General features: G+C 36.9%; 1 protein-coding gene across 1 annotated transcript; it reads right to left on the reverse strand.

The window, feature by feature from the left end:
• Positions 1-39: 39 nt before the first annotated feature.
• LOC121808456 (B-box zinc finger protein 22-like) lies at positions 40-5,361 on the reverse strand. Its single transcript, XM_042208963.1, has 3 exons — positions 5,098-5,361; positions 889-1,311; positions 40-614 (listed from the first exon to the last, which is right to left on the reverse strand). The coding sequence occupies exons 1-3, from the start codon at positions 5,278-5,280 to the stop codon at positions 327-329; spliced, it is 894 nt and encodes a 297-aa protein (XP_042064897.1). The 5' UTR covers positions 5,281-5,361; the 3' UTR covers positions 40-326.
• Between the last annotated feature and the right edge of the window lie 12,822 nt (positions 5,362-18,183).

Raw genomic sequence — 18,183 nt, forward strand, 5'->3', positions numbered from 1 at the left:
ATAGCATAGAGATTACTATTTTGCAGAAACAAATTCAAGTTTACTGCTTAGGATTATCTTTTATTATACACATTAAAATTCAGTCGATGTAATATTCAAGTTACAAGATTGTATCATCGCAGTCGCCACTTTCACCGGTTGCGACAAAGTGAAGAGAATTTTACATACAACATATGTAGCTAATCAACCAACAACTGAACCTCACAAACAAACAAAGCAAACATGACGAAGATGAGACTCGCGTAAGACCATCTATCCTATTCCTAAAGAGCTGGGGTATCCCAGGGCAGCTATGTGGTACGAGACCATGAACGACGTATAGTTCATCAATAATGTCTCATCCGCTTTGAATTGGTAGCATGTGAATGATCCTGATGGTTACGGAGATTCTGTAAGGGCGGGGAACTTATGTCGGGCACAAACACAGCAGAGTCAGGCTGATTCTGGAAACTTTTCGGCCAGTAAAGCCCGGATGCTGTGGGCGGAGAAGTGATCTGTGGCACTGCCCAATATGTTTCCGGTACATGACCCATGCAATCATCGCATTCTAACTCACCGTCAGCAGCTAGTAGAATTTGGGAGCCATCTGAACTTCCAAGCTTTCCACTGTCTGCCTAGTGAAATACGTTCAAATTGTATATAGGTCAGCCAGTGAACAAGTTGATCATGATGCAGCATCTATAAGCAAATTTGAAGCTCATGGAATACAAATATTGTCAGCGAAATCTTTTGAACGACTAGCAGCTTTCAAGAATTGCGAAGAGCAAGATATAAGCAATGTCATAAGGTGTACAAAAATGGTTAGCATGCATGTATAAAATCACTCTACGTCTATATCCTGAACAACAATCCATGAAAACTGAAGATATGAGGCATTACATGACATACCTTAGATGAGTCATTATCCATGAAATTGTAGCTCTGAGTGAAATCACCATATCCGAGAAATTCATCAAACTGCCACTGTGAAATACTTCCTGTTGAGGAACCTCCGGAGAAGGGCGGCTCTGAAAAATCACCACATCCGCTAGCTTGAACAGGCATGCTTTTACCATATTGAGCAGTTGATGATGCCGGGGTGGCTTTTTTTGGAAGAGAATGAGATTCTGGTTCTAATATTTTATCAGCCATATTGGTCTTTCCTAGAAATGGTTCAGCACGACCTTCAGTAGCCTCAAGGCCTACTTTAACTCCTGTGAGTAAAAACCTTTGATGCCCTGATACTAAGGAATTTGCAGTGTGTATAGCAACATCACATTTTCTGCAGAGTAGGGCTCGATCCTCTAAGCAAAAGAAATAGCCAACAGTTTCCTGCATAGTAAAGCATTATAAGAAAACTGCTCTTACATGGACATAAAAACAGGTTGGGGTGGGTGGGGGGGGGGGGGGGTTGAGTAAAATTTACTTTCTTTAAGCTTACAGAAGATACTGTTACTACCATAGTATGATACTAATAAATAGTTAAAGTGGAGAGCTAGTAAAGTAAGAGAGAGAATAATGTAGACAAGACTCATCTCTACATTATTCTCTCTCCACTTTAACAAACTATTTATTAATATGATTTTTTCAAAACTGAGTGCAAAAAAGAAACGACTCAACTACCTTGGGACAGAGGGAGTACTAATAATCAAGATTAGGTTTTGGTAGCAAAGACAACTAATGGACATCAATAAGACAATGGGACTGAGTTGAATCTAAAGCAATTCCATTATTCCAATATATCACAATAAAGAGCAGATCACATAAACCTATTTCCCTCTCTCAAACATACTTATGACCGAAGCAGGTACAGTGAGAGGAACAATAATTTGGAATATGGATTTAAAGAGCCAACTGTATGGGAGCAAGAAGGCATGAATCAATTTCTAGCTCTTAAACATAGTAACCAACTTCGCACAGATATTAGCCAACAGCATGGGAGAGTGATTTGGCAAACTATTGGAAATTGGACTTTTTTATTAGCACAATTTTAAGAACACCCCTATTAGAAATAGAAACAATAGATACGGGGGGTGTACAATAAGCAGGATATCAGTCTTAGACTGACCAGACCATCAGTCGTGTTTGGGCATTACATGCCTTAAGGCAATCCGCAATGGCGCCTAGCGCACCGCCTAGCCGAGCGCCAGCGCTAGGCGGTCCGCTAGGCGGTCCATTGCAACCGCCCAGCGGATTTCGGAATTAAAAACCGCCGAGCACTCGGCGGTTTCAAGGCGCTAGGCGGTGCGCTGGGCGATCCGCTCGGCGCTATTGCAGCGCTCCGGATCGCCGAGCGCATCGCCCAACAGATTTTTTAATTTTTTTTATTTAATATTTTTTTATGAAACTCATTCTTGGTTGTTTCTCTTTTATAGAGACATCCGTGAATGGTTTATGTTCCACTTTCGATGTGGGACAAACTCATTCTTGGTTGTTTCTCTTTTATAGACACATCCTTGAATGTTTTATGTTCCACTTTCGATGTGGGACAAACTCATTCTTGGTTGTTTCTCTTTTATAGAGACATCCTTGAATGTTTTATGTTCCACTTTTGATGTGGGACAAACTCATTCTTGGTTGTTTCTCTGTTATAGAGACATCCTTGAATGTTTTATGTTCCACTTTCGATGTGAGACAAACTCATTCTTGGTTGTTTCTCTTTTATAGAGACATCCTTGAATGTTTTATGTTCCACTTTCGATGTGGGACAAACTCATTCTTGGTTGTTTCTCTTTTATAGAGACATCCTTGAATGTTTTATGTTCCACTTTTGATGTGGGACAAACTCATTAATGAAGATGTTATAATGTTATTTTAATTTTAATTAATGTACTTTATAAAATTTTAATATTATTATTGAATTTTCCCGTATGTGTGTGGTAAATTTAATTCCGTATTTTATGTGATTGTTAATTATTTGTTTTATATAATTTTGAGTGATGTGGCTAGGCTATGGCTAGACTATGGCTGGGCTATTTGCTTGTTTTGATGATGTGGCAGAAGGATTTTTAGTGTTGATGATGTGGCAGGAGGAGTTTGTGGCTAGGCTATTGCTGGGCTATTCCTATTGTGGATGGCCTAAGAGGCAAGAAATTCATCTTTTAGATAATTTTACTTCATTTCCCATTCTCAAACAAACAACGTTTTATTTTCTTTAACACTTTCCTGTCTTTAACTCCATCTATCCACTAGACCTGTTGTGCATGAAAAGAATGGCACAAAGGGACACAGTTTAGAGGCATGGAGAAGATCCACAAGCTGATAAGATAACGAGAAAATAAACAGTAGAATTCTGGAATCACACGAGTCACTGGACAATTGGAATAGCGATAAAAATAACTAACTTAATAGATATTTCACCAACTCAGTGAAAAGCAAATTGTCGGCGAAAGCAGTTGTGTGACAAAAGAGAAACAGAGAAACGAAATCAAAGGGGGTAAGAGAACACTTGAACTTGAACAAACAGGTGGATCAAACAGACTAGTTATCCTTGACCTCTAATATGCATCTAATCACATGGTCGGCAGCGCCTTGATCTTAACAAAAAGGGCTATGGCCAACGATTTTGTTGCTTGGGTCACTATAGAGTATAGCAAAACAATAAATTACTTTCAAAATGAATTTGAAGCCAAGAAAGCTAACATTTAAGGCATAAAATGAAAGAGAGATGGAGATGGAGATGGAGATGGAGTTCATCTGCAGAATAGGCAGGCTGGAGAAGCAATATTGGAACTCTGCCATTTTTATTTCATTAAGAAACTAGATGTTCAATATAATGCATTGATAGCTTATTCCATGATACTGCAGATGCAAAATCGACAACTATCAGTTGTTTTATGAGAAAAATAAATTACTATTGTACTTCTATAACCAACTAGGCTATACTTCCATGCTACCCTATGAAGTCCAGTAAACCAAGGTTATTTAAAAATGGCTTATGGCACAACTACAATCTCTCTTTTTTATTCTTTCCTTCATGATTCAAAAATAATGGAGACAATGAGAAAACTATGAACAAGGATCTGAAGAGAGTTTTCAACTAGCTCATATGGAGAGGCCCCCGGATGAGAGACCGGAAACCATCTGGAACTTACCTATATCGTACGTACAGCAGAGCGCTAGTTATTTTGGATTGAGAATATGATGGCATATGTGATTGTATGATAGGGAGAGGTGGTGACAAACTGACAGTGACATCCTAGTGTAGAATGATTATGATCCTCATCCTTAATTTTCTTGAAAATGGATAACAAGTTTCATCAATACCTCTCTATAACCACAGTAGGCTGCAGCTACATGATATATGCTTCAGGAATTCTAATAAAGAGACAAAGAAAACCCTTTTAACTGGTTGAAGTCTAATGAGATATGTCATGCTCCGATAAAGATTGAAGACATAAGCAACTATGAAATATCTAATAAAGAGACAAAGAAAACCCAACCAGCATTACAGGAAGCCAGCCTGACAACACCTCAGAGCCCTAAGCGGCTAAGCCATACTCGATCTCAGAGCGACAAACTGAGCTAAGACATTCTGATATTCAGATACGTGTTTCAGACCGAGGAGCAGGCACAGTTACTAATAGATGCCGAGATATTACGTTCCTAGTACTTCCTTCACAAGAAGTTCATCAATCAATCAAAACAATCATAGATCCCAATCCAGTCTTGGCCCCAAAATACGAATTCTTGTTTCCTTTTCAATTTCCTCCCTTTCTCCATCTCTTTTGACCCGATATTCGAGTTGAGTAATAAGATAATCTAAATCATACACCCCCACAACAATAAAACATCAATAAAAAACAAAAAAAAACAAGCCCTCAGCTTCACACAATTAAGAGTAATTTTGAATCCCTCGATTTCCACAGTATATTTTATCGATAGTAAAACACATAAAATTAACATTATTTATCCCATTCTACACTTTCCAGAAATGGAATAAGAGATACAATAAGGTAATCTAAATAAACAATTATCAAATCGCACATGCTAATTTTGTATTAATATTTGAATAATGCGAGATTTGAATATTAGTTTAACCTAGCTCCAACAAAATTTGACTCACCAACTCAGATAAAAATGATTTTGCGAGAGAGAGAGGGGGGGAAATGATCGAACCTGGCAAATATCGCACTTTGGCATCTGCGAAGAGGCAGTGGAGAGCGGGACCCTCTGGTGTTTCCCGGCGAGCTTATTGGCGGCGTGGACCTTCTGATCACAGGGCCAGCAGAGGGCGGCCTCGTCGGCGCAGCAGAGGACGCTGGCCTCCGCCGCTTCACAGACGTTGCACTGAATCTTCATGTGAATTTGTGTGTGTGAAAGAGGGAGAAGATACTTTCAATACAGAGAAATATTATTATTATTGACATTCTTTGTAGATAATTATCGGATAATTCTGGGTTTTTATAATAGTGTACATGTTAAATTTATTAAAATACTTAACTTCAAATAAAATTAGTTTATCTAGCTAATTTTCTTGTCCACCAGTATTTTATAGTACAAACTTTAACTAATTGTACTCAACCACTAAGTCATAATAATAAATACATACATATAAAATTTAAATAATAAAGGTGATGTAAATTATGGAGGATTCATGGTGACAACTTACCAAGTTCCAATACTAAAAGAATATAAAGAATACAATAAAAGGAGAGTATTTGAGTTAGGAATCTTACTATCTTTGGACCATTTGCAATGGGAAATGAAGACAGCCCATTGACAAAATTTATTGGTTAATTAATCTTAACTGGATTATCTATTTAGCAAACTTAATCTAGAAGACACATATTTATACCAATTGAAAGATCAATTAAATGCAACCATAATAAAATAGAATTAATATTCCATCCGTTGCATAATAGTAGAGTTATTTTATCATTTTGGTACGTTCCATAATAGTGAAGATTGTGCAATCATTTTCATTTTAAGTAAAAGTCAACACATTTCATCTCACTTACTTTTTCCCTCTCTCTTACTTTATGCTCTTTACTTTTTATTCTCTCATACTTTATTATCTTTTTATTTAATACCGAAAAAAAATGTCTCCACTACTATGAAACGGAAGGAGTAGATTCTAACAAGAAAAAAGATAGAAACTGTAAACAGAATCTAAGTATTAATATTTCATCAAAATAGGATCTAAAAGAAAAAATATGTGTTTATACTAAGAGCATCAGCAATGGTGCTTTCCGTGAGGAGCTGTTCCGTGTTGTTGGGACGGCATGTCATCGGAACACTATTGCAAGCGTTCCGCTGCAACGACCATTCCTTCACAAAGAACTTCACTCGGTCTGGCGGAACGACGCACCCATCCCAAGTGGCGCGATGTGAGTGGGCGGTGACCCCTCCTTTCCCGTGAGTAGATGTAGTTTGCACCGCTAGAATTTATTTATTTTGTAAAAAATAAAAAATTTGAAAAAATAGGTTAAAATATATTAAAAAATTCTCACTTTCCCTAATATTATCGTTTTTCATTTTTCTAATTTTTTTTAATCCCCATAAAATCATCTACGAATACCCAATTCATCACCCAATTTTTTCGTACCAAAAATACTATCTCTCACTCATTTTTCTCTCTGAGACTATCCTCATCCGTGACCAAAAAAAATTCGTTTTCTCTCTAAGACTATAGAAGTGTGTTTTAGAGTAAGACGCGTGTAACTTATGCGTCGAATCACCGACGCATTAAAAAAATGTTTTATTATTAACGACGCATGCGTGTTATGCGTTTTCCCAAGCGACGCATATGACTCATGCGTCTCTCAATGAAATAAAATCAACATCAAGCGCTGTTCAGAACAGAACGTGCAAGTGAATGAAGAAAAAAGAAGCAGCGGCGATTCCAGGTGATTTTTCGACTACTCCAGGCGATTGTGGTCATTTTTCTTCAATATTTTGGTATTACTTCCTCAAACACGTTGTTTATTGCATATTTTGTGTAGGTTTTCCCCAATTTTGTAAGCTAGGGTTTATGTGAAAAATTGTTTAATTTTTTTTATCTAAATAGTGTCTAATTTTTTGTGCAAAAATTATGCTAAGTGTTTGTGAGTTTGTATTGGGGTGGGAAAATAGTTCAACTTCCACACTTGGGCATAGGTTATGATCCACCTCGTGCAAGAGATGGTATTCTATTTGATTCATGTGTTTCATATTTGGAATTAGTTGCAAGGATATGTGTTTCAATGAAAATTGATATGAACCAACACACGATTGAATTATCATGGAGGAATTGCCTAAACTTTGGTTCAGGGCATAGTTATATATGTACAAGGCAGTGGCGGACGCAGAAATATTTATCGATAGGGGCTGGAATTTCCAAATTTATTTTAAAGTGTATATTTGAGTAATATAGATAATTTGTAGGGGCTTTTACACTATAATTTATACTAAATTTGAATAAATTTTTAAAAAAAATAATAGAAAAAGTATAAAAAAATATTCATTGAGGGCTTAAACCCTCCCCAACTATACTTGGGTCCGCCCATGGTACAGGGATTCACAGTGATCAAAGCGTGATGTATATGTTTAACGAAGCTCATAATTCTACTGGTCATATTGAATTAAATGTTGAATGTGCACATGTGAGAATTTCAGAAAGGCCACTTATTGTTGATTCTGGTGTAGTTAATTGTGGTATTGTGTTGTCTGACGAGTTGAACATATGAGTGTTGATTGTGGTATTACTGAGCGAGCTGATGTTGCAGTTGTCGTTGATGTTGGAATGAATAATCAAGTAAATGTGATAGATGATGATGATATTCCCAACCGTCACAAATGGCGGATCCAGGAATAAAAAATCGTGGGGTCGAACCGAACAAGATTATAAACATAATATTTTAATAAATATTTATAAACAAAAATACATAAAATATAAATACCACAATCTTATGCTATGCGAGATAGTTAGCTTCTTCGAGTACCCATTTTTTGAAAATGGCTCAAAATCATTTCATTGGGAATAGTTGCAAACACCTCTGATGGAAATGCCTGAGGTGCTCCAGTAAAACGCCCGGTATGGGGTTTTTGGTGCCGTTTTCGTCCGTTTCCACCTGTTATGACTACAAAAACTCGACAAACTCATCAAAACACTAAAATAGGGATACTGGATAGAAACTCTAGTAGTGTGCAAAAAAAAATTAAAAAATGCACTTTCAAACATCCAACATACTTGCTAAACTACGAGTTTATCAACCTTCTTCTCACTATAAACCATCAGTCTATCATTCAACCAGTCATCTCCCATGTTATTTCACAGCTCTGACTTCACAAATTTCGTTGCAGAAAACACTCTTTCAACAGATTTTGTCGCTACAAGTAAAAGTAAGACCGATTTTATCAATCGATAAACCAATTTGAAAATCTTATCTTTCATCGTTTCAACCATCTTTTTTGATAGAGTTCCCAAATCTTTAACATCTGAGAAACGCGTATCAGTTGTTACATCACTCACGAAACTTCCAAGTTTTTGAGTTAACAAGTTAAGCTCCATGGATGAAAAGTCTTCCGGATAAAGAGCATCAAGATGAACAAATTTATCGACATTGAAATTGGAGAAATGATTTCTTGGATCAAGGCATGCCATACATTCGAGTAAGTATGTGCTGGACTTAGAAAAACGATTCCTCATTTCTTGACTAATTAAGTCAACAACCTGATTGTTAAAAAAATTAAATTTTAAGGAGTTAATGTCAAAATTTAAATAAATAAGAATTTTAGTTATCAAAAATACCCGATAAAAAATTTCAACACGATAATAATGATAGTTTGTAATACTTTTTCTATCATTCTTCATGTGAATACGTCTTGGAACAATGTCATCCATAATAGGAACATCAATTTCATTTGTTCGGCAAAATGCTTCCACTTCTTGCAAGAAATCATTCCATCCAGATTCTCGAAATGCTTGCAAGTCCTCTTTCACAGTCACTATCAAATTTATTACATTCAAAATATTTTGATCTTTATATTGCAGCGCAAAAGATAGTGCATCAGTCATACCCAACAAGCGTTTCATCAACATCATGAGAAACACAAAATCCAAAATTTCCATCTTTTGAAGCAACCCTTTAGATTTGCCACTTGTTTCTGGATCAACCCTATCTTCAAATACTTTGACTATCGAGGGCCACATAGATGTAAGACGGACGAACTATAAAGATATAATGAGATCCCCATCAAGTGTCACCTGGTCTATGCATAGTAGTTTCTTGATTTAGACCTTTACCTGAAATGATTTCTGCTTTCTCAATATTTTCAACCATTCTATATCTGCCATTTTGCAAGAAGATCCACAGACTGTAACAATCGGACTACGATAGCCGAAAAATCAGAAACATGTCGAGTTGCCTTACATACTACCACACATACCAATTGAAGCTGATGGACAAAACAATGAACATAATATACTGATAGATTTTCTTTTAAAATAAGTGCTTTAAGTCCATTAAATTCACGCCTCATATTTGAAGCCCCATCATATCCTTGACCTCTCAATCTTGACAAAGATAATCCCAACTTAGAAAATACGAAATCAATTGTCATTTCCAAGCGTTTTGATAAAGTCTCTTTAACATGAACTAAGGCTAAAAAGCTTACTATTATCTTCCATTTTTGTTCACATATCTAATAACAATAGCCATTTGCTCCTTCACCGAACAATCTCGAGACTCATCAACCATTATGGAAAATAATTTATCACCAAGTTCCTTCATTATTTCAAGTGTAGTTTCAACTGCACATGCATTAACCATTTCTTTTTGAATTGATGGAGCAATCATTTGATTATTTCCAAGAGCATTTTTCAATACAACTTGACCAACTTCATCATTCCTTAAACTATACCAATATAATAACTCCAGACAGGGACGGAACCAGAAATATTAAGAAACCAGTGCTGAAATTTAAAATAATACTCCCATCATTCCGCGTTAGTTGAGTCATTTTTTTTTCTGCACTCGTTTTAACAAAATCATAATAAATAGTTAAAGTGAAGAAAAAAATAAACTAAGAGAGAGAATAATGTAGATAAGACTCCTATCTACCTTATTTTGTCACCTACTTTACTATCTTTCCATTTAAACTATTTATTACTCCCTTCGTCCCAACTATATTGGTACAAAACTTTTGGGCACAGAGATTAAGAAATTGTGTAGAATAGATTAAATGAAAGTAAAATACAATAGGAAAGAGAAAAAAAGTACTAGGAGAGATAAAGAAAGAGTAAAGTAGGTGATTAAAATAAAGTAAGAGTGATTGAATGTTTTGTTTTTAGTCAAAAAGGAAAATGACTCAACTTTGTTGGGACGTCCCAAAAAGGAATACGACTCAACTTAGTTGGGACGGAGGGGGTATCATTTTTACAAAACGAGTGCAGAAAATGAAATGACTCAACTACCGCAGAACAGAGGGAGTAATAATAATAATCATTCATTTGTATAAATAATGTCTTACACTCTTTATGAAATGCTAGATAATGAACAAAAATGCAATAAATCTCCATTTTGAAATTAATGATAAATTATAATCATAAGTTACTACCTACATTTCTAACTTTATATTCCCAAAAATAGAATTAATAAGCATCACAAATCATTATTATAAATACAAAAATGCAATCCTAAATTGAATAAATAAATAAAATATTCAGCTTTAATTTATAATACCTAAATAATTGATTATTTAATTAAAGGGGAAAGCGCATTTGTATAGTTTGATTTAATAAAAATTGGATTGGTAAATTAGAATAACTAGAATTACTGATCGAAAATGGTCACCAATGTAATTGAATTGAATAGAATAAAATACGAAAATTTATTTGATTGATTAGGTTGCACTGCTAGCTGTAGTATATATATGATTTGACATCTAGCTTTACTTTTTGTAAGTTTTACACATTTCCCACTAAAACTTCTCCATTTCTCTTCTTCTTCATCTTCATCGTGTATTTCCATTTCAATTCTTTAACAGACACACGCACACTTCACGGGCAACCATGGCAGAATACTGGTCCGGCGCCGGCCAAGCCCCCGCTGGAGCGGTGGCTTGGCCTACGCTAGGCCCGTCCATGACTCCAGAAAGTTGCCCGTATTTGAAGAAGTTGATGTCTCATCATGTCCTCTAAAAGTCGAACCTTGATTCAAAAGGATTCGAATAACATCAAGAGTTGTAGTCAAAGGAATCCTATATTCTTTCTCTTGTTTTGAACTAACTCTACTAACAATATAAGTCACACTCTGCTTTTAATTTACAAAATTTTCATATTCAATTCTAGCTTTGTTGTGTGAACTACTTGTTGACCCAATGAAGTGAGGAAGAGCTGAGTCGGATCGTGTGTGTTTCGTGTGCTTACAGGGAACACTAATACAAGTGCTCGGTCAAGACACCGCGCTTCTTAAATCCACTGGATCACTAGGTCTAGGAACCCAAGGAACACGGAGTGTTGTTGTCGTTGGACACGCTCAACTCTCCTTCAAAAATTAATCCCTCAACCCAAATTACTATTAAATTAGTATAGGGAAGTGAGGTCGATCCCACGAAGATGGATTCGTGAGTAGTGTTTAGAGACTCTGGAAACAAGCGGCTGCTGCCACGCAAAGGGTTGAGGTTTATAACAACTACCACTAGACATAGGCACGGAATTTAAATGCTAGACCTAAGAAACATAATACTTGTAAAATCAGACATCAACACCAAAAGAAACAATAGCTCGCTAGACCGTGTAAATGATTAACTAAATATGACTAGGCAGGAAGAATTAAAAAGTGGGGACTAGGACATTCAAATAAGGTAAGTACGGTAAAAGCTGCAACTAACAAACTCATGCAATTTCCTATCCCACTCAGAAACGTAAATGAAGAAAACAGAGCATACTCCTATATTCGAACAGAATATAGAAATCGAGACGCCGGAAACTTGCTACGAATCGGAAGTACATCAGATCTACATAAACTGAACGAAATGAAACGAAAACACGTAAGCTAGGCATAAAATTAAACCAACACGACTCAGATTCACGTCGAATGCTTAATCCACTCTGGATCCAAGACATCCGAACTCAACACCCAGCACAATCAACTCCATAGCTCCGATTCTCACAGATCTACTCAAATCAACTCCAGATCCCAACAATCACAGACAACCCTACGACATCAACAAGTTAAGAACCCGATTCATCCACAAACAAACTCCATTCTCCCAGATCCAACCACAAACCTGCGATAATCTAGAAAACAACCAACTCCAACAATCCAACTCAGAATTCAAGTAAACATAATCGACAAACAAAGATCAACACAGTCGGCATAAACTAAAACGAAACTTGCATAAACACAGAGAATATCCAGAAAACAAAGAGGTCCGAGCCTCGAACAGCGAAGCTCGGCGAATTCAGCAGAAACGTAAACAGAAAATAAATTATTTCTTCGCCCTCAAGTAGGACGGTGTTACCACCAGATCGAAAAGTGTGTAAGCTAGAAGTGAACCCCCAAGTATGCCCTGAATTTCCCACGAAAGAACCCAAGTGTGTGAAGAAAAGTGAACTAAGCTTCAAGCTGTTGGCGAGGTCTCCAACCGAGAAGATCCCTCCAGCGTGCATGCTTCTCTCTTTTATAGACGCGGACATAACCTTCTAGAGTCTTCGTAGAAATCTCTATTCTACCCTTCAACTCCGAGGCTTCCTCCGTCGAGCAATTTTCCGCATAATGTCCACTCTTTCGCCTTCTTTCTAGGTCCACGCAACTGTCTCCCTTCTTTGCTGGACCTGGCGAAAATCTTCACACACCTGGCTTAAAACGCGTGTTAGACCCAGAAATTTCACGAATTAAAGTCATAGACCTATGCATGAAATTAGCCTTATCACCCAACATGAGCTCTAAATCTTTCATTAGCCTTCTTCCAATTAGAGAAACCACCACTAACAAATGCTTCATCTCCAGATGCTAAATAACCACACTTGAAAAGAAAACACCTAAAACAATACGCAACATATGTTGTCGTACTATATTCAAGCCAAACATAATCTTTATACCAAACATCTATAAAACCTCTCTTATCTTTTCCATATTGTTTTTTTTTGGAAAATCATGGCCTTTTGGTTGGCAAGGACCTTTGGCAACATATTCTCTACGAATACGATCCCGAATATTCACATCAAAACTATCTGTAGAGTCTCGTGATCCGGGTCGGCTTTAATTTTCTCTTTATCAATTTCAATCTCGTCCGAATTATTTTCAATTATCACATGATTTCCCAATTGTTATGGTTCTTGCTCAACATTGGCACTAGAAGAACTAATAGAAACTCGAGGTATTTTCTTAATTAATTTATCCATTAACCTAAAAATAGAGTAACAAAAATTTAGAATTTATATTTAATCATTTTTCATATACTATAAAAACTTTTTAATCTAGTCTAATCTAATCTCGGACTGTCGGACAAGGTAAACAAAATAAATGAATAATCCAAAACTCCAAAGCAATTAAGCAAAGCTGCAAAGATAATTTCAAATTCGCAATATCTACTTAAATGATGATCAATTTAATAGTGCTAACTGCTAACTTAAATGTGAAAACTGAAAAAAATAACAAATAATAGTACTAACTTAAACTTGAATGATGATCTTACATACCCCAATAAGTAATAAAATACAAGTAACTCTTGAAGGATATTCACTGCCAAACTGCCAATAGCTAAAATATTCCTTCGAAATTCTGGTTCATTGCACAAGACCTCTGAAATTTCTTCCAAATAAATTTATGCTATGGAATAAATGGTTTTTTATTGCTGTTATACAATTCGTACAGACGGTGCAACAACCTTTTGCATTCTCGGTATTTTAATAGGTTAAAATGTATTAGAAGTTGGGTCAATTTAGAAGTTGAGTCGTTGGGTCAATTTAAAAGTTGGGTCAATTCAATTACAAGTAGTATTAATGAGTAAAAGGCCAACCCAATTTGTAAAGCCCAAGTACTCGTCTACCATAATATATTATAATATGTCTTCGTTCTCTGCAGAAAGCGGTGACTGGGTATGGGCAGGAGTTTGGTGGCGAGGGGTCGGCAGCTGAGGGAAGGCATTATCCAGTGATTCTCCGGGGACAGCGGTGGGGTCAGCCGACCCCCGACCCCGCCTGGATCCGCCGCTGACCGTCACCATCTTGATGTTTCATCTGCATCGTCTGAAGACAGTTTAACTGAGGAATCTGCTGGTGGTGATGGTATATCTGATGATGAGATAATATATAAACCTGTCGTGCGAGGTGAACAACCACTTCCACAGTACGACCATACATGGTTACCATTTTTTCGTAATTTACCACGTGGAGGTGGTTCTTCTGGGGTATCTAACTTTGATGATAATGAAGACAACAATAAGTACTGGATGAGAAAAAACAAACTCGGATTTCATTGGGAATGAAATTTCATAGCAAGTTGCATGTGAAGACTGTTGTAACTTTGTGGCATGTGAGACGTCATCGATATTTCAAGGTCATTGAGAGGAAACTAGGAAGGTGGCATGGCGTATGTAAAAAACCGTTTGGAACAATTGTAGAAAGTAGTGATGAAGAAGATCTCACCGAATCCCAACGAGCGAGCAAATGTACTTGGGGGTTTGAGTTACACAAAGAAAGCGTGATGATATGTGGGAAATTAGGAAGTGGGTGGAACGACATACTTGTGAAGGCCACCGTAATAATAGAGGACATGCTAACCTTTCATCGTCAATGATTGCTTTCTGTATTCGATATCAATTGGAAGAAGATGTTGCATTCAAGGCTTCTGCTATAATAAATTTTGTTGCGAAGAGATTTGATGTGACGATAACTTACAAGATGGCATGGTATGCACGAAGGAAGGCTATAGAGATTGTATTTGGCGGATGGGAGGAGCCATTTAGACAGTTGCCAAGCTACATGGCTGAACTGCAGTCACGAAATCCGGGCACAATTGTTGAGTTGAAGTACAACGAGCTTTTGAGTCAGGGATGTAATTAAGTTTTCCGTAATGTTTTCTGGGCATTAGGGCCTGTTATTCATGCTTTTCAGCCGGCCAAACCAATTTTAACAATAGACGGGACTCACCTACGAGGACGACTTAAAGGTAAGTTGCTTGTTGCTTGTGGCATTGATTCTAACAAGAATTGTTTTCTGGTCGCATATGCTGTTGTTGATGAAGAAACTAGCGACAGTTGGGGGTGGTTTGTGGATCTTGTTAGAATTCATGTGGTGCAATACCATAGAGAGGTGTGCATCATATTGGATAGGCATAAATGAATCTTAAATGCCATGCGTTCTCGTGAATTGCAAAAGGAATCGAAATGTCACCACAAATGTTGTTTGGTTCACGTAAAGAAAAATGTCTTGATGAAGTACATGATGGGGTTTGGTGCCCCTTGCACAGCGGAAGTCATGCATAAATAAATAAATAAATCATGCATACGGATCTATTTGACTGATTATGAGATCAATTATTCACATGTTAAACAACCAATTGCATACAAGAACGCACATAAATCATGCTTAGGAAATAAAACCCTAATTCATGATTTCCTACGGTTTAGAATTACCGAACAGATTCTCCAAAGAATCGATGATTGCTTGCGCCTTCTCCACGTGATGTTCTTCATACTCAACCACAAACCTTCTAATGTGTTTCCCGAACTCAGATAATGACCTTTGGGTGGGCAAAGCTTGTCAGAATCGAAAAGGGCTTGATTAGAAAGGAGACATAATATCAGTTTTGTCATAAACGATTTTTCGTCCACTCCCAGAGGGGAAGCACGAAAATTAATGATTAATTACAATTAATCTCCTTTCTAATATCCTTTTATATAGTGTTATGATGAGCCAGATTAGGGATCCATGGAGATTGGACTTGAGCCAAACCTGTTTGACTTTTACTAATTAAATTGAGCCCCAATTTAATACAAGTCCAACAGAATATTATTATCATCCTCTATAGTATAATAATATTGACTGCCCGTCCAACCCCAAATTACGAGTAATTTGGGCTTTACCTCTTTAATTTATTATTTCCCGTGTTTAAGATATAAATTTCTATTAATTAATTTAAGTCTGCTATTTGAATTTATTTAATTAATATCTTTTTCTAAGAGTCGTTTAGTTCAAAATCTTTATTTATTATTATAGAATAAATTCTAACCGGCCGGGTTTCTGAAGAATAAAACCTTATTCGAACACCTATTGAGGATATTATCAAACTGGACTCACCCAACACATGATTCATTGCAATAACAATACTAGTACCTCTAGAGATTGATCACCACTACCCAAGATATTAGGATTCTTGGATTGCGAAAAATCCGCACCATTTGATAAATCAAAGTAGTGCATATTCAATATCGTATGCTCAATGTTATGTCAACCATGATTTAGAAATATCAATCATCGAGACCTTGTCTTTCAGTAAATATCAAGAAAGAGTTATCTCAACTGTTAGATCCTTCAATTCTATACCACAACAATGTCGTTTATTTCTTAAGGTACGAAAATATGCGGACTGACACTGCAACCTTTCACGATAGGTAGCCAAAGCCTATCTACGTTGTGAAATTCTGTTTCTCTTCTATAAAGGACCGACTGCGTCACCTTCTGTGAACATTGTTCACGACCAGTCTACTATGCAGAAGAATTAGACTTGTTTGCTTCTTATACATTTAAATGTTTGGAAAACAACTTATAAATGTATAAGCAAACACCAATACGGTAAAATTACTTCTTCTCGTCTTGGGTTAAAAGTGGATTGTAGAGTTTATTGTATACAAACAATTCTATCCGTGCAACATGCTCGCAATATGTTTTTCAGTATACCAATTCTAACAGTACAAGGGAGTAAAAGTGAAAAGCATGGTCTGGAAATTGGGTGTGACAACTCAGGATTGGAAATTTGAAAGAAGGGAGCTTGCACTACAATCTGAAAGTGCTGGTGCTAGGAGAATGCTTAATTGCATTGGAAAAGAGAATTCTCTTTGCTATGATGATGGACTTAGATGGGGGAATCATAAAAAACATGTAAGGAGAGTACAACAAAGTGTTGAGAGCTGTAAGGGAGTTGCCAATTATTAGAGCTTTGATTGATTTGTCATTTTGAAGAACAGTGGGGTGGTGGGGTGATAGGAATACAGAAATACAACATACCAAAGACCGATTAACCCCATGGGCGAGGGATCTACTTGATGAGCATGATGTAAATTAGCTAAAACATTATACATAGGCACTTGACTGACAAGTAGCACATTACCAAATTCGAAGTCGTTAACGATTTCTGGGAAAGGGAATAACAAACAAAAGGTCGAGTATATGAATTCTAAGTGCAGTTGTGGGAAGTGGCAGATGTGAAAAGTTTCTTGTTCACATGCTTGTGCAGTTGCTAAAGATAGAGGCGACAATATGTTTGAACTCATTGACAAAGTGTACCACAAATCTACATGGGAAGCACGGTATTCTGGTGTGTTTGATGCACCAAGACATGAAGATTATTGGGTTGAACCTAATTGGAATTTGTTTATCAACCATGAGCAGTTGCTTCCTCGAAGGCGTGGTCGAGGTAAAATGAGGATACCTAATCAAATGGATGTCCGCAAGGAGGATGAACCGAGAGCTCGCTGTCGTTGCAGGAATTGCGGAGAAGAAGGGCACGATTGAAGATATTGCTCAGTCGGTCGTGTTTTTTTTAATATTCATAGGTCCACCCAACTCTTTCCTCTGACCTATGGAACTCTTGCACACATAATGATACAAATAAGACAAAACGTCATTACCCCAACTAATTATGACCATCTCATCCGGATCCTTACAGACATTCAACCACATGAAATGAACCTTACACTCTGTGGTGTCTGGTAAAATGAGTCTCCCTAACAAAATTAGGGCATGAATACGTGCCCTTTGGATATATGCATAAGTAGGTAGGTCATCACCCAAAGGTATCTTTGCTTGGATGATCAGAGTTGTCATCAACCTACCGCCTTGTTTTGTCTTAGTGTCTGGATCAAGTATCTATCCCAAACCTAATCGATATATCCGATTGGAAAATCACGGCCAGTGAAAACACGACCGTCTGCTCTCAATTCCCACAAGGCTTGCACATCTTCTAAGGTCATGGTAGTCTCTCCAACCGGTAGATGGAAAGTATGCGTCTCCGGCCTCCAACGCTCGATCTAAGCAGTGATAAGCTCGTTATCGAG

This window comes from Salvia splendens, chromosome 6, assembly GCF_004379255.2.
Source record: "Salvia splendens isolate huo1 chromosome 6, SspV2, whole genome shotgun sequence".
Classification (NCBI taxonomy): Eukaryota; Viridiplantae; Streptophyta; class Magnoliopsida; order Lamiales; family Lamiaceae; genus Salvia; species Salvia splendens.

Bases quoted from the DNA above. Each gene is read 5' to 3' on its own strand.
- LOC121808456 (XM_042208963.1), bottom strand. From the start codon at position 5,280: ATGAAGATTCAGTGCAACGTCTGTGAAGCGGCGGAGGCCAGCGTCCTC. The intron at 1,312-5,097 runs GTTCGATCATTT...TTTACTATGCAG, and splicing joins CAAAGTGCGATATTTGCCAG to GAAACTGTTGGCTATTTCTT. The intron at 615-888 runs GTATGTCATGTA...GTATTTCACTAG, and splicing joins TGGATAATGACTCATCTAAG to GCAGACAGTGGAAAGCTTGG.